The sequence below is a fragment of the Microcebus murinus genome, chromosome 23, assembly GCF_040939455.1.
Source record: "Microcebus murinus isolate Inina chromosome 23, M.murinus_Inina_mat1.0, whole genome shotgun sequence".
NCBI lineage: Eukaryota > Metazoa > Chordata > Mammalia > Primates > Cheirogaleidae > Microcebus > Microcebus murinus.
The window spans coordinates 21,569,519-21,596,495 of NC_134126.1; the positions used below are offsets into that span (position 1 = coordinate 21,569,519).

The window sequence follows — 26,977 nt, forward strand, 5'->3', positions numbered from 1 at the left end:
CAAACTTATTTATTTGGATTTTTTTTATATTTCAAATTATTGATACATTTAAAGAATAATTTTAATCTCTATAATTTTTGCTAAACGTGTCAAGTCACACTCAACATCTGAGTGCAAAGGGTTAATACCAGCTATCGAGGTGAAATAGAAGAAGATAGCAATTTACAAGTTTGATGGGCATAAGCCTCTCACTGTTTTGCTCAGTTTTCTTAGGAGCTGCCTCCAGACCTTTTCATTTATCTTGAAACCCCCTACAAGATGGGAATTTACTTCTAGTGTCGTGTTCATTAGGCCACTGGGTGAAATCACCTTGTGGGGCACCGAGTGTATCTAAGGTTTTGGCAGTTGATTTTTGAAGGAATGGAGCCAGAGGAAACCAAATATCTCTTATCTAGAGACCTTCACTGAGGAGCATGTAGCCATGAGTCCTTGTAGATCTAATCTGGTAGAGCTGAAAGTTGGGCAGCTAGCCGGGTGGAGTGCATTGTACCAGCAGATGGTCTTAAAAACATCTGGGACACGGCTGGGCGCAGTGGCTCACGCCTGTAATCCTAGCACTCTGGGAGGCCAAGGCGGGCGGATTGCTGGAGGTCAGGAGTTCAAAACCAGCCTGAGCAAGAGCGAGACCCCATCTCTACTATAAATAGAAAAATTAATTGGCCAACTAATCTATATAGAAAAAATTAGCCGGGCATGGTGGCGCATGCCTGTAGTCCCTGCTACTCGGGAGGCTGAGGCAGGAGGATTGCTTGAGCCCAGGAGTTGGAGGTTGCTGTGAGCTAAGCTGATGCCACAGCACTCACTCTAGCCTGGGCAACAAAGCGAGACTCTGTCTCTCTCTCACTCACACACACACACACACACACACACACACACACACAAAACCCAAACATCTGGGACTGGTGTAATGCACAGGTGACTGGCAGAAAGTCTGGAAACTCCAGGTAAAGAACTCATCCATCCCTGATGAACAGAGTGAATGTGGCTGCATCAGGCACTCATTTGTGTCTAAATTGCCTCCTCTTTAAAGAAGGAGCAAAAACAGCTGTCTTTTCTGCCTTAGACAGTTGATACAAGTATCGTACTCTGTACAGATGACAGGCAATGTTATTACTGTTCATTCTTCCCACAGACATTTATGGAGTGCTCTATGCCAGGTACATGGCTCAGTGTTTGCAATACAGAGATCAAGAGAGTGGAACCCTACGCAGGGTGTGGAGCTTGTGTTCTAGTTTGGTCTAGTTAGAGATCTAGTCACAGCAGTAAAAATTGAAATACAACGAGGTGACCGACAGAGGAGGACAGTGGGTTCTTCTCGCATGTGGGTAGTGGGGGATGAGAAAGGGCTTCTAGGGAAGGTGACTCCTGAGCTGAGTCTCAGAGTAATTATCCAGGCAGGGGGTGCTGGAAATGTAACAAGCAGGTACGTGATGGAGCAGAGTAGCAATGGGCAGGGTCAGGGCACTGAGCGCAGGGGAGGTGGTGGTTACAGAGGGTTGGAAATTGGCTCTGGGTAGAACTTGTCCAGTGCAGATTTTGTTGTAGCTCATTTTAGATAAGGTCTCCAGGAGAACAGGGAAGGAAAGCCTGTTTTTTCTCTGTGCTTACGTTAGATCACAAACATGTAGGCACATTAAATAGTCCCTAGGGAGGCTGAGGCAGGAGGATCGCTTGAGCCCAGGAGTTTGAGGTTGCTGTGAGCTAGGCTGACGCCACGGCACTCACTCTAGCCTGGGCAACAAAGCGAGACTCTGTCTCAAAAAAAAAAAAAAAAAAATAGCCCCTAGGCATTTTTTTTCAAGATGACATAATTAACCTGTCATGCACATTGCAACACAGAATATGTGACTTCTTCGGCCTAGATTCCTGGAAATACACAACTTTTTAATAATCTGTGCTGCTCCATCATTAAAAAGTGGGGGTCATGGGAAATGTTTTGTCAGTTTGGAAATGGAGGGGGAGAAAAGGCAGCGAAAGTCCTTTGCAGATTTTCCTCCTTGCTGCTCATAAGAGAACCTATACTTGTGAACAGCAGTATCTGGACGTTTATGTAGAATTTTTAGGTCTTTGAATACGTGTTGCATTTTCTTCTCTCCTTTGAGAGAAGGAATATTTAGCTTTTTGAAAAGTAGTTAAATCCTAATTTGTAAAGTGAAGCTCGACAGTAGCAGACGACCTCCTATGCCGGTTTGTGTCTGCCATCTGCGGGCAGACACAGTTGCATTTCTTTTGACCAGGTGGAATGATATTGGGAATATCACTCACAACAAGTCAGCCATTCTCGTGGAGCTCGTCAACAAGGAAGAGACTGCCCTCTTTCACACGGTAAGCAACGTGGGCGGCAGGTGGGGCCAACAAGCAGCTCACTGTCGGGCTTTTCAGCTCGTGTCCTTTTCTTGCTGTCCATATCTTGAGAGAATCAATATTCTGTTGAAGAAATACTTTTGCGTATTTGCCCGATGCTGTCATTACTCGTTTCGGGATAGCAGTGGTGAAATACCACGTTCAAAACACCAGGTTTCCAAGCTGGCTTTTGACTCTGAACTTTGCATTTCTCCCAGCCGCCTTGTGTGGGATGGGTCATGTTGTCTGGCGTGCCGTGTTCCTCTGCGCTCTGCTTACAGCCCTCATCGCGTAGCCCCTGAGTCTGTTGCACTGCCTCTGCTTCTGCTGGCTGACCTGCATTTTCTTCCCCACCGCAGCCCAAGCTTAATCTGAAGGCAGCTGGGTGACTGACCTTCTGTTGACTGCCTCCCCCAGCGCCAAGGCCATTTGTGCATCTCAGCGCCTCAGACATTTAATGATGTCTGCTGTTTATCCTACGCTCTGCCTTGATTCAGTTGTTTATTTTTAAAGCACTTGATCTGGAATTATGTACAGGCACGCCAGTTCATCGGTGTAACCCCAGCACTTTGGACATTGAAGGGTTCCTTAGCAGACAGCATTTTCTGCCATTCTTTGGTAGACTTCGTAGGCATGGCTGTTGCTGCCATTCGGCAGGTTGGTTTGCTTGCTGGCCCAGGGTGTCACTTTTGTGCTTGAGAGACGAAGGGAGGAAGGGACTTGTCCCCCAGCTCAGAGGAATCTTAATGATATGTACATGTAGTCAAACAAGTGTTCATTTTATTTCTCTGTCTCTTCTTTTTAAGGATGACATCGAAAATGCCAAGTACATCTCCCGACTGTTTGTCACACGGCACAAGTTTTACAAACAAAACAAAATCTGCACGGAGTGAGTAAACATTTAGTCCACCCTCTCAACTACATGGCTTTGTCAGATGACATGCACATGCTCTAGGCATGTCGTATAGATGCCTGTATCCGTTCACTCTTTTTCCTTGTTCCTCGTAGAGGCTAAAGGAAGTAACCTTAAACCTGGGCAGGAATGAAAGAACTTTAATGATGAAGACTGTCTAGCGTGTAGTCTGTGCGCCTAGAGGGAAAATGACTCACAAATTGACTGCGTGTGCTCGACTGCCTGGGTGGGTTGGGCGGCGTTAGTGCCTTTCCAAGCCTCTGCTATGAGTTTGGAGGAGCCGACCGGTTCCCAATTTGCCAGGGTGCCCCTTCGTGTCAGGTGCGGAGCGTGTTCAGAAGCGGGTGACGGAGTGACGAGCCAACTTGAAAGGGAAGGAGCTCCTGTCATCCTCAGCCCCGTTCGGCTCACACAGTTGGCTAACCCTGTGTGCGCTCCTGGGTCAGGTCCCCTGACTGCAGATGAGAGGCCAGGGTAATTAGAGGCCGATTTGGAAGAGACCCTCATAGAAGTCACAGATCCGTGTGTATTTTTTTTTTTAATTTAATTTGGAAATAAAGAGTGATAAAGGGGAGTGTGATGAGGGCGCTTCAACGAGGCCTGACCTCAGATGCAGCGTGCTGGGGCTCAGTCTCCCGTGGGTTCTTTGCCTCGGTTGCCTTCAAAAGGCATTCCCGAGCGGAGTGCGTTCAGCCGTTTGGGCGCCCAATGTGTCTAATTTTGTTTCAAAGAGCTCCGGGCTTGTAAATGCAAGAGAAGGAACTGCCTTTCCACTCCCACCGTGGACCCATGCAAGAGTATGCAGAGTATTGTCCTAGAGCAGTTCCCGCTGAAGAACGCGGCTGCTTTGTACCCGGAGCCCCCCAGGTCATGGCAGACTTTTTTCCTCCAAGCTCTTTCAAACCAGTCGCTGCAATTAGTCACTGTCAGGGCCTGAACGTCTAACTCACAGTATTCGCTCTACCAGCAAAGTTTGCAAATATAAATCAGAGAGGAAGGGCTGAGCAAGGAGTGGCACGGTAGGCAGCCGCATCTTTCTTCTAGATTATTCTCTTGTGCAACCCCACGCGCCATTCTTTCGAGCAGATTCCCTATAGGTTGTGTACGTGCAGTTCTGCTCCGCTGTTGCTTTTGACTTGTGGGGGTGTCTTTGACGTTAGCAAGAATTCTATAGTAGGGTGGCTAAAAATCTGTTGTAGGGCGAATAAAAAAAACTGTTGGAGAAGAGCCATTTCTCAGCCGGTGGTTTTACTGTAAAACTTACTGAGTGTTTATATTTCTCTTGTCTTTTCTTCCCATATGAGTGAGAACATCACATATGAGACTGAAATTTAAGAAGAAATTGTTTTTCATTTCTGTTTCTATCATAACCATTCCTTTCTTCTTCCTAACACGGTATGAAAGGTTTCTAGCTTCTTATCTGATTAAAACTTGGGGCACACTCTCTAAAAATACACAAACACACACACACAGACTCTCACACTCACATTCACTCTTCTGTACAGTTTCAGAGGCTCAGCACTATGTTAAGACCTGCATATTCTTCTAGAACCTTACAAAACTAGCATTACCCTACCAGCGCCCTTCTCTGGAGGGCTTTACTCTCTGGCCTCTAAAAGACCATCACTAGGTTTTCTGCTCCTGCAGAGCTACCCTTTGTCATCAGGAGGTTTAGCCCCAGGGAGTGGTTCCTGGACTTCTTGACATAGGACCAAAAATGGGGGGAGTGTGTTTAACATACATCTGAAAGATTGTATATTTAGCCAATCATTTTAAAAATCCAACATAACTATATTATCTCCATCATTTCATGAAAGAAAAGGTATCACCAAAAATGTAAGAAGGATGAAATCTCAGATTATGGAGAGTCCTTTAAGTTGAAGAGCTTTAGTTTGATGAAAAGTTTATATGGTCCTGGTTTTGGGGAAGAGGAGTTTGTTTTTTTAATTGATGACACTGAGAACTAGGGAAAACATTATTATGGCATTTGGGAACCATTGCTGAAAAGCAACTTTGATTTCAGTTCTTGAGAATTCGATAATACTTCTAGTTGATTTTTACCTCCACAGTAAAAAGAAAAAAATCTATGTTCTCAGTCTGGAAAGCATCTGATCAGATAAATATTTGTAAAATATATTAATCAAAAGTATCTTTACATGGTCAAACTCAAATATTTTATCTATTTTGGATTTTCATTGGACTGGAAGCATTTTAAAAATGTTTTTTTTTGCATTTTTTTAATTATGAAAGATTTTACACATACACAAGAGTACAATATTTAAAAATTCATGTAAAGGTGATATTTTTCAGTCTTGCTTATTTCCCTCCTAATCCTTCTAAGAAATAAGCCTTACTCTTTTAATATTACTTTGTGAAACCTATTATAAAATTATTATATTTTCCAAACATTTTGAAAAGAAAAAGAAAAAGAAAGGAAATCAAAGTTGTTCTTAGCATCACCATCCAGAAGTAAGCAATGTTTATGTTTGGTGTAAGTCTTAACCAGTCTTGTTTATTTTCCTCTCCTCTCTCTCCCTTGTCTATCTGGTCTTTTTGTATCTGATGAATAACAATGACCATTCTCATTATTTCAACTTTTCATGTAGACAGTCAAATTCTCCACCCCCCATCAGACGCCAGCCCACCTGGAGCCGGTCCTCTCTGGTATGTATAGAATCTTCAGCCATCAGGTGGTCTGACTGTTGAGAATTCTTTGTTATTAATTTGAGAGGAGAGATGACTTAGGGCAATCATGACCAGGTGAGATCTTGAGAGAGAACACAGAAGAACATCGTTCTGCCAAGCAGGTGTTCTGCCACCCATTTTGTCCCCTTGTTTCTTATACCCACCCACGTCCATCATGACTCTAACCACGGCTTAAGGTTTACCCCTTTATTCCAGGCCAACGAGACCATGGTCCTTCAGCATACGTACAACCTGTGCTTTGTTTTTATCCACTTGCTCCTCTGTTCTGGTTGTTGTGTGAAGGTGTGTCTTCAGTTATAAGCTCCACAAATTCTTTTGTATTCACTGCCATAGATAGAGCTTAATAAACTAGTCAGAAGATGCTTTTTAAATGAGCAAAAGTCGAATGAGTCTAGTTGGTGGTCTCAGCTAGAGTATCCAATGGGGAAAATCAATGCACATTTTCTAAATTTTAAGGCTTTAATTAGTCAACAAGATTTTAATTGGCCCCACTTTTCTACCTAGCCTTAGCTGCTGCTGTTTTTGTTAACTGTTGTCCTCATTGTGTGAATAAGGCAACACAGTTCTAATATCAATACATATGTTCTATCTTTAGCTATGTTTTCTTTTGAGGATTACTCAGGATAATATAGTAGAAAGATGTGAAGAGTTGGTTTCCTTTAAAGTTTTAGCTCATAGTTCTGCTTGTCTTAGCTCATAGTTCTTTACACAAAATCAAAGCAGACATATGATTTTTAAATTTTTCTTGATGAACATTTCCTTCAAGTTGATAGAATACAACTGAATTTTTCTTCATATACAATGTATGCCCTATAGCTATGGTTGGTTCCCAATGCCCAGGCTGCGGCCAGGCACCAGTCCCTGGCCTGTTAGGAACCGGGCCATGCATCACTGCCTGAGTTCTCTCCCACTCCAATCCGTGGAAAAATTGTCTTCCATAAAACCAGTCCCTGGTGCCAAAAAGACTGGGGACCACCGCCCCATAGCATGCCTTTAGCTTGTCTTTTAAAAGAAAACTTTTGAGAAATTTTTTTTTTTTTCTGGAAAATACATAGACATGGACTCCTAGAATTCTTGAGTTGAGCCATTACATTATCATATAATATGATTCCTGAGGTGTCCATGCGATTATTGTTACTCTCAATATGATGCATAATATTTCCCACGTGGCCCTTTGCCCTGGCTTTCCCTCAGAACGCCGGTAGATTTGTTCATGGTGCTGGTTTCTTTATTTTTCCCCATTATTAGTATTATCTTCCCTTTCCTTGTTTTAGGGTCAGACTGTCTTGATTAGTGAGATACTTTGTCGTTTATGTCGATGAAACACCATGGCAAGCAAAATGTTTAAAGGCTCCCACGTGGTCTGGTCTTGTCCTGGTTACCTAAAGAAGATGCAGAGGCTTGCCTGTTTTATTTGGGTGAAGACAGTCTGCAGGAAACTTTCCTCTGTCCCCACCCTTTAGGTTTCACCTGTTTCACCCAGAGTTTTTTACGGTGAATGAGAGTAAGACCAGAGAACACTGCTTCTTGGCTTCCTTGCTGAGAAACAGGACTGCCTAGTGCTATTTTTCTCTTGCCTGCCTGCTGCCTGTATTATATGGCATCTATTATATAATTTGTTCCTGTATCAGCAAATCTGGAAAGAAATGGAATGGTATATTAGAATATACAAAAAAAATGAAATAAATAATATAATCCTGAAATGGTGTTCAGAGGGTTAGCTGTTACTGTCCTTTGCCTATACACTTATGCCAGTTCATAACTAGTCACTTATTAAGATTTTTTTTTTTTTAAGAAGAGCAAGAAAAGGCAGTAAACCAAATTTGCCTTGCCATGTATTTCTCTTCCCTTGTACAACTCCCTCCACACTATTTGTTTCTAAACCCTTAAAACTGGCTGTCCTGCTCTGGAAAAATTGAGTTGAATTATATATTGCCAAGAAAAGGAAAAATATTTTTAAATTGCAACTCAAAAATCAGGCAGAGGGAGACATGGGGATATTTAGAACTGATTTAGCACTTTTTCTTTGGTACCCTGAACTACTTTCTTAGATTAATTTCGATTCTTTATTTCTATTCTCTTGGTTCCTTTTAATTTGGGGATCCATTGCTTTTGGTGCCTTCTTTATTCGCCCTCTTGATGCCCAAGCATTGTTTGTAGCAGAGAAGATAAGTGAGTTATTTAAATATCAGAGATAAATATCTCTGGCTAGTGCTCTTTTTCTACTGAGGGATGCTGAGAAAGTCTGACCCCTGCTGGTTTTCAGTTTCTTGGTTTGATCTCAGTTGCTTCTCTGGTAAAACAGTAACCTTTAAAATAATACCTGAAAGGCCAAGAGAAATATAAGAGATCGTGTTGTTTAGTGGCTTACAAACTTGAGGGTTTTTTTTTTCTTCCCACATCAAAACTTTTTCAAACAAACTCTTATCTGCAACCCCAATATAGAAATAAAATGGATAATGCTTGAGGTAGGGGCAGGGAGGAGTTTGGTTTGACGGGCAGGAAGCTGAGACCTACTGAGGTTTAAATAACTTGCTTTTTTTTTTTGAGACAGAGTCTCGCTTTGTTGCCCAGGCTAGAGTGAGTGCCGTGGCGTCAGCCTCGCTCACAGCAACCTCAAACTCCTGGGCTCGAGTGATCCTTCTGCCTCAGCCTCCCAGGTAGCTGGGACTACAGGCATGCGCCACCATGCCCGGCTAATTTTTTTATATATATATCAGTTGGCCAATTAATTTCTTTCTATTTATAGTAGAGACGGGGTCTCACTCTTGCTCAGGCTGGTTTCGAACTCCTGACCTTGAGCAATCCACCCACCTCGGCCTCCCAAGAGCTAGGATTACAGGTGTGAGCCACAGCGCCCGGCCAATAACTTGCTTTTTGATCACCTTGGTGAATTGTCATATTTCTTTTGTTCAAATATGTAATTCATCGAAGTATTTTTTTTTCCCCTCTAAAAGTTTTACTGTCTTCTGCAGCAGGAAGTTATTCGGGTTGGGGTGTAGATGGCCGAGTTTAGGAGACTAATGGAAAAGGCTCTGCCATGAGGGTGAAGGGGTAGATGGTTGAACTTGACTCTCTGCCAGAGCCTTTCCAGTGGGGTGGGTCCATAAGTGGTCTGGAGAACCACACGCTCATTGAAGGTCACATTTTAGGTATTTATATTAGTTGCCACTGGGCCCAGCTTAACACTAGCTGCATTCCCATTTGAGGGTGATGTGGAGCCATGAACCTGGGTCGTAGGCACAGCTGCGCTGGTGGGTAGGAGCTGGTGAGTAGAATTTTGAGAAGAACAAAACACGTGTCCCCCTCACTCTCATTTCTTCGATGACTTATAATAATGTACCTGTTCTAAGTTATTCTTGTGAAGGAAGGCATAGAGACCTTTGCAGGTGTATTAGAACATAATGGATAACAGGATTCAGTCTTTTGATTCTTTCTGATTTTATTTTAATTTTTTTTGAGGCAGAGTCTCACTCTGTTGCCCAGGCTAGAGTGAGTGCCGTGGCATCAGCCTAGCTCACAGCAACCTCAAACTCCTGGGCTCGAGTAATCCTCCTGCCTCAGCCTCCCGAGTAGCTGGGACTATAGGCATGTACCACCATGCCTGGCTAATTTTTTCTATATATTTTTAGTTGGCCAATTAATATCTTTCTATTTTTAGTAGAGACGGGGATCTCGCTCTTGCTCAGGCTGGTTTTCGAACTCCTGACCTTGAGCCATCCACCCGCCTCGGCTTCCCAGAGTGCTAGGATTACAAGTGTGAGCCACCACGCCTGGCCGGATTCTTTCTGCTCTTGACCCAACTGCATTTCCTCCTTGTCGTTTCTTTCAGCCCCAAATTTAGCAATGAGCTGAGGGTATAGATGTGTAGGAGAGGGGTGGGTCGGAGGGGTGGCAGGGAGGGCGGCTGCCCCCTGCCTCCCTGGTGCTATGGTGGTGGGGACTGCCATGGGCTCCGGCTGGCTCTCTGGGTGAGTAACAGGCGTCTCTGCCCAGGCCACCCCACTTCTACTGTGTTTTCTGTTTCAGCCCCGGCAGCAGCCGTACATCCTGCCGCCCGTGCACGTCCAGTGCGGTGAGCACTACTCGGAAACGCACACCTCCCAAGGTAACTGGCTCGCCATCCTCCCTTCTTAAGACAAAAAGGTGAATGCCAGGGAGCAGTAAGGAGGGCTTTTTTTTTTTTTTTTTTAAAGATGACAGTAATGCTTTCATTCTAACTTTGTCATTGTCTGAATGACAGTAGCCAGCAGCTTTGATTTGTGAAAGGCCTCAAGTGTTGGTTACCATTAGGAGGAAAATGTCCCCAGAGTGGGCTGCTCAGGGAGTCGGGGCCAAGGCAGAGCAAGCACGTTCTTTCTCCTCCCTTTCGTAAGTAAGCATAGAGGAGAGGGTGACAGCACAGCCCAGATGAATGCACTTCACTTTCATGGCCGCTGTCATAAAGCTTATAAGCAGGTCAGTGAGTTTTTCATGGGGACAGTGAATACAGGCGTCCAGAAAAAAGTGGGAGAAATGCACAACCTCAGCTCTTTTAGCTGGTTTTCTCACCTCTCCCTCCAGTCCCTTTCTCAGTACTCTTGCATGTTGCTTATAAAGGAAATCTCTTGTGCTCCTCTTTCTCTCCCGTAACATCTCCCATGCAAAATGTGTGCAAAAGCCCATTCCAATAGTAATAACAATGACCGTGATGACAGTGAACATTGATAGAGCAATTATGACACTGTTCTAAGTACTCACTGTATATCGTCTCATTTAATCCTCATAATAAACCTATGGGTACTACTGTTACTGTTTTCTGTTTTGCATATATAGAAACTGGGATACAGAGAGGTTAATCATGGCGCTTGGATATGAAAATCAGTATCTCTTAGTCATTTTATACTAACTAACTGAATCTCAAAAAAATCGAGATGATAGAAAACCTTGGATGTTGACAATATATTAAGTAGAGAATTAGTTTCTATGTTATCAATTCCTGGCTATTTTGGGACCTCTGTGTTATAAAAGTATGAGCATGAAAACTAAGACAATCAAGACCATTTAATTTAATGAAATAGTACTTTTTATAAACAGAGTAGCAAAGTCACCCTCCTTCTATGGGAAGGCAGCAAACCCCATGAAAGGTGGATAAATTGCAAAGCGTTCATCTCTCTGTTCTAGTTTTTTTTTGCCTATCTCATCTGATCAGATCTTTGTCCACACTCTTCCTTTTCAGGCAGTTGAATATTTTCAGTCACCTTTTCTGTTTTTCTCCTTTTCTGACTTTGTCTTCCTCTGCTTTGCCCAGCTTAAATCTATAGCGTGAAAATGAATATACCGTGTTTCCTTGAAAATAAGACAGAGTCTTATATTTATTTTTCCTCAAGAAGACACCCTAGGGCTTATTTTCAGGGCATGCATTATTTGTTTTAAGTACAGTACAACAGTCTACATTTATTCAAGTCATCTTCTTCTGGAACATCATCATACCTCTCCAAACCCAGAATTCCATCCTGAATTTCTTGTGACTCTATTTCCTGTAGAACCATTGGCCCCAATCTCTCATGTGGAGCAATAGAGCTCTCATGGGGTGGATGAGAAGGGCTGCTTGTCTTCTTTCCTGCTCCGGGACGAAATGCATGGGTTGTTCAGTTGTGCTGCGTAGCCATGCCCACCACTAGGTCTTATTATCAGGGTAGGGCTTCTATTGCGCAAATGCTTAGAAATCCTGCTAGGGCTTACTTTATGGGTAGGTCTTATTTTTGGGGAAACATGGTATTTTGGCCACAGAAAAGTGTTTTGGCAAAAAGTTTCCTTCCTCAGGGCAGGTGTATTTGTGTTTTAAAGGAGCGCTGGACACCTAGACTAGGCCTGACTTTATAAATCTACTGTTTATCTCTCTCGGTACTTCTTTAAACCATAATTAATTTTTACTTGAATTGACCTCAATGATGAAACCAGATCTAAAGGAGGATTTCAGAAATGGCCAAAAAGAACTCTTGATTCTAATTTTGCCGTTCATTGTTTGCTGCTCAGAACGAGCTAGGCATGCCGACGTCCCGGCTGCATCATTTGTCCTGTTTCTTTTTTTTTTTTTTGAGACAGAGTCTCACTGTGTTGTCCAGGTCAGAGTGCCGTGGCGTCAGCCTAGCTCACAGCAACCTCAAACTCCTGGGCTCAGGCTATCCTCCTGCCTCAGCCTCCCCAGTAGCTGGGACTACAGGCATGCGCCACCATGCCTGGTTAATTTTTTCTATATATATTTTTACTTGGCCAATTAATTTCTTTCTATTTTTGGTAGAGACAGGGTCTTGCTCTTGTTCAGGCTGGTTTCAAACTCCTGACCTTGAGCGATCCTCCTGCCTCAGCCTCCCAGAGTGCTAGGATTACAGGCATGAGCCACTGCGCCCAGCCCTGCCCTGTTTCTTTACAAATGCTCAGCGCTCCCTCGGGTGAAAGGACCTCTTCCACTGTTATCAGGAAGAGCAGCTCCGAGTGCTCAGTACTTTGAATCCGTCGCCCTATTAAAGTTCTTGACTTCCTGGCCCAAATATCCAGCCTCCTTGCTGAACCCCGCACAGAAATCCAGGTCTCCCCAGCACGAGAGGGCCAGTATTGGTGTCTGACTTCAAATCTCGTGGCAAAATCGAGAACCTACCCAGGCGACACGTGACTGACTCCACGTGTGCATTCCTTTCTTTGTCTTGGTTTCCTTTTGCTTTTCAGTCTGCTTTACCGTGTTCTTCCTGTGTTCTGCCATCTCCCCCGAGATAGTCACGGCTTTTCTGTGGAACACATGGGTGGAGACTAGGAGGGTTTCACTTTTTGTGGCTTTATTTAAATTAAAAATCAAACTCGTGAGCGTGAGGACGAACTTCATCGGGGCGGGATGGCTTGGCGGCTCACGTGCCTTTGTTTGACTTCCCGTAGACAGCATTTTCCACGGGAACGAGGAAGCCTTGTATTGCAACTCCCACAACAGCCTGGACTTGAACTACGTGAACGGCACGGTCACCAACGGCAGCGTGTGCAGCGTCCACAGCGTCAACTCCCTGAGCTGCTCGCAGAGCTTCCTGCAGGCCTCCCCCGTGTCCTCCAACCTCAGCATCCCCGGGAGCGACATCATGCGGGCCGACTACATCCCCAGCCACCGGCACAGCGCCATCATCGTGCCCTCCTACAGGCCCACGCCCGACTACGAGACGGTGATGCGGCAGATGAAGAGGGGGGTGGTGCACGCGGACAGCCAGAGCCAGTCCCTGCGGAACCTCAACATCCTCAACACGCACGCCTACAACCAGCCGGGGGAGCTGGTGTACAGCCAGCCCGAGATGCGGGAGAGACACCCCTACACCGGCCCCTACGGGCCGCAGGGAGGCTACGGCGGCAAACCGGTCAGCCCCTCCGACCACGCGAACCCCAAGAGCGCCGCGGCGCCCAGCAGGCCGGGGGCCAGTGCCATCTCGCACACGGTGAGCACCCCGGAGCTGGCCAACATGCAGCTGCAAGGCGGCCACCCCTACAGCACGGCCCACATGCTCAAGAACTATCTGTTCAGGCCGCCGCCGCCCTACCCACGGCCGCGCCCTGCCACCAGCACGCCGGACCTGGCCAGCCACCGCCACAAGTACGCCAGCGGCAGTAGCCCGGACCTGGTGACGCGCAAGGTGCAGCTGTCGGTGAAGACCTTCCAGGAGGACAGCTCCCCCGTGGTGCACCAGTCCCTCCAGGAGGTGAGCGAGCCGCTCACGGCCACCAAGCACCACGGCGCGGCCCACAAGCGCCACAGCCTGGAGGTGATGAGCAGCATGGTGCGCGGCATGGAGGCCATGACGCTCAAGTCCCTCCACCTGCCCATGGCGCGCCGCGGCACGCTGCGGGGGCACGGCCTGCCGCCCGAGGAGGGCCCCGGCGGCCACGAGGCGCCCCCGCCGCCCCAGTATCACCACAAGAAGACCTTCTCCGACGCCACCATGCTGATCCACAGCAGTGAGAGCGAGGAGGAGGAGGAGGCGGCAGCGGCCCCCGAGGCGGCGGCCCGGGTCCCCGCGCTGCGCGACAAGGCGGAGTACAGCGCCCAGCTGCAGGCAGCCTTGGCGCGCATCCCCAACAAGCCCCCGCCCGAGTACCCCGGCCCCAGGAAGAGCGTGAGCAACGGGGCGCTCCGGCAGGACCAGCCCAGCCTGCCCCCCGCCGTGGCCAGGGCCCGGGGGCTGCGGCACGGGCCGGCCAAGGCCACCGGCGCGCCACGCGCCGACCCGCCCGCCGTCAATGGGGCCGCGCTCGGCCCGTCCATCTCTGAGCCCGACCTGACCAGCGTGAAGGAGCGGGTCAAAAAGGAGCCAGTGAAGGAGAGACCCGTGTCCGAGATGTTCTCCCTGGAGGACAGCATCATAGAGAGGGAGATGATGATTAGGGTGAGTGTCCCCTCGTCCTGGGGGTTTCTGGTGTGAAAGAAAGCTCACGTGCTTTAGGCACTGAGCAAGGCTTATTCAGGGCATGTGGTAGGTGTTTAGAGGATTCCTGGGCATTTAAACAGGTGGTATTTTATTTCACAGAATGTTGGTTTTTACCCTGTCAGATAAATCTGTCATTCTTGTTCGTGGCTGCGAATAGGTATACTTGGTGTGGTGGTGAGGTCATGCCTCAGCCTGCATTTCGCTGTTTATTCACGGCTGAAACTCCCAATTGTGTGAGCTGCTAGGAGTTCGCCTCCCTGCATCTCTTAGCGTTTTGTTTTCTTCGGGGAAAGCTTTCCCCCTCCCCATTAGATATTAAAAGAGCAATATCCCTGTGCAGCTTTCTGTTTAGATCCAAATGTCAAGATAGTTGGCCAGTATTGTCTGGACTGGGGTATGTCTAGCTTTAGTTTCAGATTTTCTTTCAATAGATGTGTAACACAAATGCAAGAAAATGATAGCCATTGGATTTGTAACTCAAAAAGTTTACCACTGAGCTTTAATTCCTGTTGAATTTATTCTATCAGAAATTTACACACATGTATATACACATGCATATGCATACATGCATGCTTATTGCTATATTTGAAGGTACATCCTAACGTGAGACATGAGTAACCCATCTTCAACATTGTCCCCAGCAGGGTACACTGGCACATGACTGTAGTCCCAGCTACCTGGGAGGCTGAGGCAGGAGGATACTTCAGGCCAGGAGTTTAAGTGTGTAGTGTGCTATGATCATGCCTGTGATTAGCCACTGCACTCCAACCTGGGCAACATAGTGAGACCCTGTCTCTTAAAAAAAGAAAAAGCAATCTGGAGGGGGGGGCAGTTATGTCATTAGAGTGAGGCTGTGCAGGTAAGAAGAGATGTACCTATAGAGCAACAAAGCAAATCTGTCTTTTACCAATTAGAAAGTTGTTGGATTGTTGCAACTTTTTAAAATCTCCATTGCTAATTTCCTGGAAATTTTCACTGCCTTAAAAAAAAATCATTTAATTACAGCTAATCAAATGCAGATTGACTTCTTCTTCATTCACAACAGCTGTACCATAAGGTAGCCGGGCCTTATTTTAGGAACTCCAAGACAGTCATAACATTTGCCTTGATGGGGTTCATTAGCCCCCCTTCACGCATAGGTCTTCCTCACCTCATTGGGAATCAGCCTGGAAAGAACAGTGGAGGCCACAGTTAAGCAAGCCAAGTTCCTGGGTTCAGAAATCCAATCTGTAGCAACTTTGTTGCTTTTGAAAAACCTTGAGTACATTCTCCATTCTCAGCCTCATAGTTTTGGCTGTCCTCAACCGTTTTAGTTCAGGAAAGCGTTAAGAGTTTTTATATAGACGTGACTTTGTCTACTTTTTGCACTCCTAAAGGGAAATTATGAAAGATGTACCTGCGCCTCTAGCAAAGAAAGCCCTTGGCTGGGATGGAGGGAAACGTGTGGGTGGACGCTGCTGGGGGAGAGCTTTCCCAGTGTGGAAAAATGTCATTCATCGGTAGAAAAGGATTTTTCAACACTTCTTGGCCCCAGGCCTCTTAAAAGCAACATATTAGCATCAAGAACCTATCGGTCTAAGCATTCAGCTTAGCTGTTTCCACTGCCAACTTGATTCTTAATGATTTCCACATGGTCCCAGAGCCTTGTTTGGGTCATAGTCATCCCTCTTGTTACCCATCTGAAACAAACAGCCCATGGGCAAAGTCATGGCACTGGTCCCTACTTACAGCTCCTTGAATTATCACAGAGGAGCAAGGGGGCCTTCGCTGTTGTTTTTTTTGCATATGCTATTCCTTTTCATCCATGTGGATAATAGTGGTTAGCAAATTTTATCCATAAGCTTTGTGTTTTTTTTGAGACAGAGTCTCACTTTGTTGCCCAGGCTAGAGTGAGTGCCATGGCGTCAGCCTAGCTCACAGCAACCTCAATCTCCTGGGCTCAAGCAATCCTGCTGCCTCAACCTCCCGAGTAGCTGGCACTACAGGCATGTGCCACCATGCCTGGGTAATTTTTTCTATATATATTAGCTGGCCAATTAATTTCTTTCTATTTATAGTAGAGACGGGGGTCTCACTCTTGCTCAGGTTGGTTTTGAACTCCTGAACTCAAGCGATCCGCACACCTCGGCCTCCCAGAGAGCTAGGATTACAGGCGTGAGCCACTGCGCCCGGCCGTCCATTAGCTTTTAGTTCAGGAAAGTAATTTCTATTTCATTTTCCATTTCTATTTCATTTTCCCCATAATTTTTTTTCCCAAATCCCATATATATATATACATACATACACACACACACATATATATATATACCTATACACACACACACACTCAGGAGCTTAAGGACAAGAGCAGACCCTAGAGGAAGATGAGGAAGTTCTTTGGTGAGCCAGAGGGCCAGGGCCATTGCAAGATGGTGACAGGGCCAGTGGCTCTGAGCTCAGGATGACTCTCCGACTCAGCCCGTGGTCTAAGCAGCATCCCCACGTCTCAGATACTTCTCTGCCCTCCTCACCGTGGGCACCGTTTGTGGAGTGATGGGCATGGATGAGGGGACAGCCATCCTGGGGCCCTCTAGAAACCTTCCCTCTGGGAAGGTTTACCTCTTCGTAATTTGTAGCCACTTGTCTGTTGGTTGGATGATTGTGGCCCTACTGCCTTTATGGTTCCTCCTTCCGGCTCCTGCTGCTGCCTTGAAGACACTGCACTGCTTGTAGCCCCCTCACCAGAAGTCAGATGCAGTGAGGAGAAAAAGCCAGATCAGATTTTCGAGTCATTAGTTTTTTTATCTGTGGTAACAAAAAGCTAATAGGGTGAGTGAGAAGAAGCTGAGAGACATAGTTTGAATTATCACTGGGTTTCACTGTTCGCTGAGTAGGCAATAATCCTACAAGTTAGATTGTTTTTGTCTCAGGCCCAGTGAGGGCCACCTTGCAGTGTAGGTGGAAAGAAAGCAGACACTGTCAAAAGGGACCCAGGACCATTTTCCCAGAGTTACTGCCTCCCTTCAGAGAGGAGGGAAATAGAGTCCCAACTAAAAAAGGAAGGGAGTCTCTCTCACAAAAAGTATAAGCCAACAAACAAATAAAAATCAAAAATTTAAATCCAGACCTCCACCCCTCACTGTAATACCTGGAATTGAGAAACCAAGGCCATTGAGAGTATTACACCTTTTGCCTACAAGTCCATGAGCAGTTTTCTTACTTTGAGCCTCTCCTTTGGTTTGTGCGATGGGTTAGCCCTGTCATTGGAACAAACCCCCTATTGGCAGCGTCACTCACTAAGGCCCCATGCTGATTGTAGGGGACACTGTGGTGACCATGAGACCCATGGAAGGGTGTAGCCCAGCCCCCTCCTCCACAGTTAGAATAATCCGCTAACCGTGTGTGATGGCTGCCTCAGGACTTCTTCCTGGGGGGTAAATTTATAAATTATAGAGCCTTAAAAAGAAACCCAGGGTAAGATGTCCCCTTCATTTGTGGCAGTCAAATGAATCTGCAAATTGGTTGCACTTCAGTTTGGGTCAAAATGTTACACTCTGAGGCCGGGCGCTGTGGCTCACGCCTGTAATCCTAGCTCTTGGGAGGCCGAGGCGGGCGGATTACTCGAGGTCAGGAGTTCAAAACCAGCCTGAGCAAGAGCGAGACCCCGTCTCTACTATAAATAGAAAGAAATTAATTGGCCAACTGATATATATATAAAAAATTAGCCGGGCATGGTGGCGCATGCCTGTAGTCCCAGCTACCCGGGAGGCTGAGGCAGAAGGATCACTGGAGCCCAGGAGTTTGAGGTTGCTGTGAGCTAGGCTGACGCCACGGCACTCACTCTAGCCTGGGCAACAAAGTGAGACTGTCTCAAAAAAAATTTTTTTAAAAACCAAAAACCACCACCTGTGTTGTGTGTTGTGTTGATCTCTCAGTCAACACAAACTGTTTTGCAAGTTTTGCACCATGGACCTTGCAGAAAGGTGCATCAACTGTGATGGGATTAGATGGTTCCTGTAACGGTTTCTCTTGTCCTTGTCCCATCTTCCTTCAGCCCTTAGCTTGCTAAACTGCATTGCATGTAATTTTTTATTATTATTTTTTTGAGCCCTATGGCAAAGTGTATTTGTAGGAAGTCTTTTTTTTTCTTAATTTATTTATTTACCTATCTAGCTAATGAATGCATTAATTAAAAGTAAAAGCTCAGGAGTCCTGTAGGAACTGGCTCGCACGGGTACAGTGGGAATACCGGGAAGGCTGTGTTTGAATTTCGCCCCGCTTAGGGTGATTGTCTGCATTCTTTGGCTGGGGAGTTGCAGGTTTGGGGAGATTAAAACACATTCCAACATTCTCCTGGCATTATAAACAATGAAGAACGTGCCTTTTCTTGCCACAAGAATCTAGAGAAGCAGAAGATGGCAGGCCTGGAGGTGCAGAAGAGGCCGCTGATGTTGGCGGCGTTGAATGGGCTCTCGGTGGCTCGGGTCTCGGGGCGAGAAGAGAGTCGTGTTGATGCCACACGCGTTCCCATGGACGACAGGGTGAGTGCTAAACTTGTCAAGCGTGATTCATTCTCTGTGGTCTCAGCATCCCAAAGCAGCCCTCCTTGCCCAAACATGCCAGCACTAAGGTTTGTTGCATGCATCGATTCTTCAATTTGAGGTTAGAAAGATCTGGTCCATGTTATATTTAATTCATCCTTTCCAACATCTAATGTTTCTTCATTTTCGTCTTCCCACTTTGTCAAGTTGGTGGGATTGTTGCTTGCTTAAAACAACCAGCCCTTGACAAGCCAGATGAGTCGGTCAAGTCACTCGATTTCTTTGGGCCTGCCCATTTCTTTCTTTCTTTCTTTCTTTCTTTCTTTCTTTCTTTCTTTCTTTCTTTCTTTCTTTCTTTCTTTCTTTCTTTCTTTCTTTCTTTCTTTCTTTCTTTCTTTCTCTTTCTTTCTTTTCTTTCTTTCTTTTTTTTTTTTTGCAAGTTTAAAGGAGGAAGTTAAACAACTGCTGTAGCTCTCAATTTCTATGATTTTTGTGAACACTTACCACTTCTTACAGAATATTTTTATCCATGCATTTATAGAGTTCTCCTAATATGCATTCCCCTTATATGGCCATAAAATGTGACTGATTCATAATTATTAGGAGAACACATTGTGAGACCTTTGGTTTTGAAAAGCAGAAAGAGTTGCATGGTAATGTTTTAGAGGTGAAGAAAGGTGTTCCGTTAGTTTCTGAAATTGCTGTCGGAAGGTCAATGAATAGGTTGTATAAAACTAATAGAGTGGTAATGACTTTAGGGTGTCCCATTTCTGCTGGCCTGTATCTAGTATTAGAAGGCTTTTAGAGCCAGAAGGGAATTTAGAGGGATCATTTAATCCAATTAATACCATATTATTGTAATTAGTGGTTTGGCCAGAAAGGGGGGATGTGAGGGGGGATTTCATCCTCAGAGCTGTAGAACTGGGGATCAGTTATCATCTTAACGTTTAGCTCAGTAAAAACAGCTATGTATATGGAGAAAATGATGTTTGGATAATTACGATTAACAGTCTCCTTATCATTAGGACTTTAAACAGAGGCGTTAATAGCAAAAATATTGATTTTTTTTTTTTGTAATATAAACTCCTGCCAGTTCTTAAAGATTTGTTCTACTTATAGTATGAGTGAGAAGGAAAATGGTTACCAGTTAAGAGACATTAGCGATATGGTTAATGATGAGCCCACATAATCAAGTATTGCTTGTACATCCTGGAACCCCTACAGTGATAATATTATCACTGTAAATATGTAAAGAAATCTGGTCGTTTCATTGGAGTTTTGGGATAACATACCTCAGATAGCTGAAGGTCAATTTCTGCTGCAGTTCAGAACCCTGAAGAAGAAGCTAGAAGAGGGAATGGTGTTCACGGAATATGAGCAAATCCCAAAGAAAAAGGCGAATGGCATTTTCAGCACCGCAGCTCTGCCCGAAAACTCCGAGCGCAGCCGGATCCGAGAAGTTGTCCCCTACGAGGAGAACCGGGTGGAGCTGATACCAACCAAAGAAAATAACACAGGATACATTAATGCCTCCCATATCAAGGTAAGAAGGCGAGCATGTCGGAAGGTTGCTGGGTTGAAGGTAAAAATGCAGGGAGAAAACAGTGTATGGGCTGCCACTGTGCCCTCTTGGCCGGTCCCCAGACCCTCAGGGGATGTTTTTGAACCCCTGTGCTTTTCTTATTGGAGTAGAAGGGCTTGTCTATCACTGCAGAGAGAAGGAAGTCTAGCAGCCTCAGGAAAAACCTCAGCTCAGCGTTTTCTGAAGTTTGCTCATTTCACAGGCTTTAACTTTTTCTTCTCTGTGGGCTACAACTCTCCCTTAAACTCACGGGAGAAACAAGAATTGTCTTTTTCAGTTTGTAATTAGCAGGTGACAAGACTTTGGAAGTCACAGGTGTTATATATTACAGTCGTTGAAGTTTTTTTTATCATGTTCAATAGCAACAGAGACTGTAGTTTCTCCCTGGTAATACTACGGGCTATGCAGTTTGCAGCTGAAGCCCCAAGTTTGCGTGATATTTACAAGAGTTGCTATAATTTACCCTGAAACTATAAACTGAGACTACAAGATTTGCCACGTTAGGCGATGAATTCGTATGGTTAAGTTTTTGTTAATATTTCAGATACTTCAGACCTTCAGATCTCAGTATTTCTTAGCTCTTCCCAGTTAAAATGTAGTTATGGAAACATGTGTACATACAGTTCAGTGTTTCCTAAATAGCTTACCCTCTTCAGTGTCCCTAAGAACAGAACATCCACGTTTAGAATGTCACCATTTGCTTCGAACTCTGAAGTGGGAGCATTTCTTCATATACTAATGTTAAAGCAATTGTCACAGGAAGTTTTTATTTATTTTTTTTTAATTAAATTTTTTTTTTTTTTTTTTGAGACAGAGTCTCACTTGTTGCCCAGGCTAGAGTGAGTGCCGTGGTGTCAGCCTAGCTCACAGCAACCTCAGTCTCCTGGGCTCAAGCAATCCTCCTGCCTCAGCCCTTCAAAGTAGCTGGGACTATAGGCATGCGCCACCATGCCTGGCTAATTTTTTTTTGTATATATATTTTTTAGTTGGTCAGTTAATTTCTTTCTATTTTTAGTAGAGACGGCGTCTCGCTCAGGCTGGTTTTGAACTCCTGATCTCGAGCAATCAGCCTGCCTCGGCCTCCCAGAGTGCTAGGATTACAGGCGTGAGCCACCGCGCCTGGCCAGGAAGTTTTTAAATAAGACAAGTTTCAGGCCGGGCGCTATGGCTCACGCCTGTAATCCTAGCTCTTGGGAGGCCGAGGCGGGCGGATTGCTCAAGGTCAGGAGTTCAAAACCAGCCTGAGCAAGAGCGAGACCCCGTCTCTACTATAAATAGAAATTAATTGGCCAACTGATATATATATAAAAAATTAGCTGGGCATGGTGGCGCATGCCTGTAGTCACAGCTACCCGGGAGGCTGAGGCAGAAGGATCACTCGAGCCCAGGAGTTTGAGGTTGCTGTGAGCTAGGCTGACGCCACGGCACTCACTCTAGCCTGGGCAACAAAGCGAGACTCTGTCTCAAAAAAAAAAAAAAAAAGACAAGTTTCACATTGATAGTCCATTGTGATCAGTAGCCTTAGAAACCTGTTTCTGGCCTGGTCCAGAATTATTTTCTTTGCTCACTGGAAATAGGAAAGAAACTGTAGCAGAATTATTAGTATATTCCTTTGAGCAGCCCCTGCAGTATAGTTAGGTATCTAGGCTTGGGTATCGGTTAAAACCAATTTTGATACAGAATATGAGAAGGATACCATGGTTGGGCATAGTGTGTTTGTACACAGAGCATAGATAACCATATATATTTATATTTTAATCATTAGAAAGTACTGCCAAAAGAAATAGGAAAGAACAACCACGATAGATCATACTGCTCATTTTTACTCTTATTTTTGAGAGTGAGAACTAAAGCAAGAAACGAACCCCAGGAAACTCTTGAGTAAACTGGCGATGGTGTTTCTCGTAGGCTTTGTTTAGGTGATTAAATAATGACCAAAATAATGTAGTCCAATAAAGATGCCGATCCCACAGCTGCTGCTTGATAGAGCGTCTCTGGAAATCTTACATAGCAGTGTTATGCTATCTTCTTCTTTTGGCCGAGTCTCCTCCACCATTTTCCATCTGCTCTCCGGAAAAAGCTGTCACTCTGCGTAAACGGTGCCCACTGGGTATTGTTAAGCCAGAGGCATTCCCTTCCTGAATATTCTCTGAGGCCCACATTTTATCCTGTGGATCCGGGTTAGACATGGGTGCATTTAATAGACCCATAGAGCTTGCGAGAACTTGTCCTTGTGTTTTTGGAATAGAGCCGTATATTTTGCCAATGTTTTCCTCCCGGGTTCCAAGCAGCTGTTAACAGAGAACAGAGATTTATTTGCTCCAGAGGTGGAATCACATCTGTGAAATCTACCTCAGTAGCGCTGGTTGTTGTGTTTTAATGCCTTTTTTAATGCCCTCCTGTCAATACTTGGAATTTGCTGGAAGGCCCCAGGCAACAGCATTCTCTGGAAGTATTTATGGTTCCTATATGTTGGGTGCCAGAGAGGCTAATGTCTAAAATCACAATTCCACGGATAAACCAAACTCCTAGCCAGCAAATGTATGAATGTTATCTCCCACCAGTACTTGGAAAATGGATTTTTCTCGCCAGCTTTGACCTAAACATGTCTCGTGTAATGAGACAATAACTGACATTGTTTTGAATCAAGTTAGTGTATATAGTTCCATAAAATAAATGAGGGAAAAAAAGTTTCAAACAATGATCACTTCATTGCTCCTAGAACTCTCTAGAGATCTGCATTGCACGGTTGTGTAAGGGGCCTGACTTTGCAATATCAAGGCAAGTATAGGAAGGAGAAGAGAAAGAATTCCTCCAAAGGCCACCGTTTCACCTTGATAGCATGACCTTCAGCACTTTGGGTACAACTTCTTCTCTATGATTCTCTGCTGCTATAATTTATAGCTACAGAATTATCCTCCTGAGGCCGGGTGCAGTGGCTCACGCCTGTAATCCTAGCTCTCTGGGAGGCCGAGGCGGGCAGATTGCTCAAGGTCAGGAGTTCAAAACCAGCCTGAGCAAGAGTGAGACCCCGTCTCTACCAAAGATAGAAAGAAATTAATTGACCAACTAAAAATACATATAGAAAAAATTAGCCAGGTATGGTGGCATATACCTGTAGTCCCAGCTACTCGGGAGGCTTAGGCAGGAGGATTGCTTGAGCCCAGGAGTTTGAGGTTGCTGTGAGCTGGGCTGATGCCACGGCACTCTAGCCTGGGCAACAGAGTAAGACTCTGTCTCAAAAAAAAAAAAAAAGAATTATCCTCCCGCGATCACCCTGAGCTATGTGGAGTACTGGTTTTATTATCCAAAATCATCTCATGACTCCGTAGTTCAGTTGGGTGCTGTGGGTAGTGTACAAGTTGAAGTTATTGATAAAATATCATGTACTATTGATATGTGCATTCATAACATCTCTGCCGAAGGTGGCACCACAGAGTAGCAATGACAGGGGAGGTTTATGACATTTTATATCAGGTCAGCAGGAGCAAGATACCGCTCCAAAGAGGATGTTTATCCATGGTGGATTTTTTTACTGTTGCCATGGAGCACTGTTTTCAAAGTATAAATCACAACACAGCGATGGAGTGTGAAATCAATTTAGTGGTCATGACCACTTGTGTATGTGTGTATGTTTTAATGAAATAGACTAGAATAGAGAAAAGAATGGAAAGTATCAAAGGGCGTTGCACATAGTAAGCATAACTACTATTTTTGTAACAAATCTTAAGTATACGTGTACATGTTCATTTAATATTGTGCATGTGTATATATATGCATATACACATGTATTTTAATGCATATGAGTTTGCACATACTATGAGTTGCAGACAAGAAAAAAAGATCGGGTAAATATTTTAATAGGATTAAGTGGCAAAAAGTGTTTTCAAGTGATAATATGTCACTAGCCATCTACAGTCTCAGGGGTTTTCTTAATTGCACTAACCATTTGGCCCCCAGAATACTATCCAAGGTTTTCAGATAGATGCAAATGGAGGTGCAGTCAGCAGGTAATTGTGTGTCTTGGACTTGGGGTTCATTTACCGATGCTTTGCTTGGTTTCCAGGTGGTGGTTGGTGGGGCAGAATGGCACTACATAGCCACCCAGGGGCCCCTGCCGCACACGTGCCACGACTTCTGGCAGATGGTGTGGGAGCAGGGAGTGAACGTGATCGCCATGGTCACCGCAGAAGAGGTAAGGGGAACCGCCCACTCAGCATCCTTTTCCCGGGGTTAAAGGTGACCGGAAGATGGGCTTTGTGTTGGCAACTTTGCAGCCTCATGCTCCTTCCTTCGGTGCTGTTTCTCTGAAAACCCTTTTCTCTTTGGCATGCATCTGTTTTCTCTTCTTACTTTCAGGTAGGTTCCCCCCCTCCCCCGCCCCCCCCTCCCCCTCCCCCTCCCCCCCCCCCCGAGATAATTTATTGTTGTGCCTTTTTCTCCTCCCGTTTTCATCTGGCTTTTAACTCTTTTCCTTGGATCTCCATGCACTCAAATGAAAACAAAACAACACACAACCAAACTTTAGTGCAGCCGGCTGACTTTGCATGCCAAACAAAACAGTGATCTTTCCACCGGAATTTGAGAAGCTCAGACTGCTCCGGGTGAGTCGACACAGATCCTCAACCCTGGGCACGCAAGTTCCACATGCCACCGTGCTTATCAGCTGAAAAGGGACCAGGAGCTGTTGTTCCTGGAGAGACCTTTTATTCTTTGGGGAAGAGAAAAAAAATACATCTTTTTCTTCTTTTGCCAAACCAAACACAGTTTTTCTGTTGTAACTGGAGAACTCTACGCGGCGTTATAAAAACTGGCACAGAGCTCCATTCAGCTTCTGAGCTTCCTGTCTTTGGGGGGAAGAATTATTGTTGTTTCTTCTCTTGTTGCATTCTCAAAATGTTTTTTAACCACCTGCTTTTTGTTCCTTTCATTCAATTCCAGCTTATGTTTTAAAGTCATTTAAGGCACCAGCTTCATGTGTTTTGCCAATGTCCATGGTATTGTAGTCCCCCTTTCCTAACTGGTAAAGGGGTTGGGAACAGAGTTAATTGGGGGAAGAATCATATTCCCTTCACGACTGTGCTGAGCAGTTGATCTTTCCAGAACAGTCCCTTAGAAGACAGAGGCAAAAGGGACTTGAAGCTCTTTAAAGGCAGTTGCATTTCCCTGGGCTGACCTTTTGTTTGACCTTCCCCAAACAAGAAGAATAAATCCTCCTTTAAAGCCCCTCGATTTATAGATTTATCACCTTATCTGCATCACATGATTGCCAAGGGTTTCCTTCAACTAAATGCAGTGTGCCATCCATGCTGACCTCAGGGACATGTGGTGAAGGAGACAGGCACTGTCCCTGTCCCCATGACACTTACATCCTCGTGGGAGGGACCGTAAAAGGTGAACACATAAAATAATTTCAGATAGCAGTTAAGTGCCACGGAGGAAACAGAGCAAGGTGACAGGAAAGAGAATGGCGGGGTTGGAGTGGGGGGCTACTTTAGATTGGGTGACAGTCGAGGCCCTCTGAGGAGGTGGCATTTGAGGCGAGACCCAAGTGAGAAGAAGGGGCCAGCCTTGTCCAGACAAAGTAGAGTCTAGTGACCTGTGGGTCAGGCAGGGACTTGGAATCTCTTAAACTCCATAGCCGACTTAGACACTCAGCAGGAATGTAAATCCAGACCCTCGGGTAAAGCCACTTTTGCAGGATTGGTAAAGAAATGCACAGGTGTGCTTCAAACTTAAAGAAACCCAATGAAGCCAATAAATCTGGGCACGATGATTTGTATTCCCCCAAAACACATTGCTTTCCAAATGGGCTGGCCTTTAGGGTTCCCAGGGCATGTCCCCACCACCGCGGGTCTGCATGCGCGGTGTTCCTTCTCTCTCCCCCCACGTGCTCCTCCCCGCACCCACATCCTCCACACTCGCCCCCTCCACTCCTGTGACTCCAAAACTGTGCAGAAGGTGAACATAGACATTTTGTAAATGGTTGAGGGCATGCATAGCCTCGGAAAAGATTATAAAATTCAGGGAGAAAGAATGGTTCTATAACCAGATGTTCTGGTTTGGTTGTGGGTTGAACTGAAAAAAATTGGTCAGGCTGAAAAAGGTGAGAGTGGCATTAGATGATAGAGGCGGTGTCGGTATTCAGTGTGTTATACGAGGGGCTCTGGGCTGAGCGTCAGAAAGGACAGGCGTGGCCTAGAATGATTATCAGCATCTGTTGCCCTCTGGCTTAAAAGCTATGGCTTGCTTCCCTTGTCTGTGGAGTGAAATCCAAACTCCCTACCACGGACTGGGAGGCCTTCCCGACCTCCTCTCCTACCTAAGCTGCCCCTTCATGTGCCAAATTTCAGCCACCCTGAAGACATTTATTTGTTCCTTGAAGGCACCAAGCTTGTTCCTGCCTATGGACTTTGCACTTGCTCTTCCTTCTGATATTCAATTGCACCTCAGTAGTGAATCTTTTACATTT

The 26,977-nt window shown here is 45.3% G+C and overlaps 1 protein-coding gene across 1 annotated transcript in view; it reads left to right on the forward strand.

The window, feature by feature from the left end:
• PTPN14 (protein tyrosine phosphatase non-receptor type 14) overlaps positions 1 to 26,977 on the forward strand; it is a 173,638-nt gene that overhangs the window by 127,262 nt on the left and 19,399 nt on the right. Inside the window, exons 9-16 of the mRNA XM_020284420.2 lie at positions 2,238 to 2,325; positions 3,150 to 3,232; positions 5,863 to 5,920; positions 9,992 to 10,070; positions 12,875 to 14,361; positions 18,780 to 18,923; positions 20,248 to 20,466; positions 24,572 to 24,700. Of these exons, the coding sequence (XP_020140009.2) occupies positions 2,238 to 2,325; positions 3,150 to 3,232; positions 5,863 to 5,920; positions 9,992 to 10,070; positions 12,875 to 14,361; positions 18,780 to 18,923; positions 20,248 to 20,466; positions 24,572 to 24,700 (2,287 nt within the window). The remainder of the gene's footprint in view (positions 1 to 2,237; positions 2,326 to 3,149; positions 3,233 to 5,862; positions 5,921 to 9,991; positions 10,071 to 12,874; positions 14,362 to 18,779; positions 18,924 to 20,247; positions 20,467 to 24,571; positions 24,701 to 26,977) is intronic.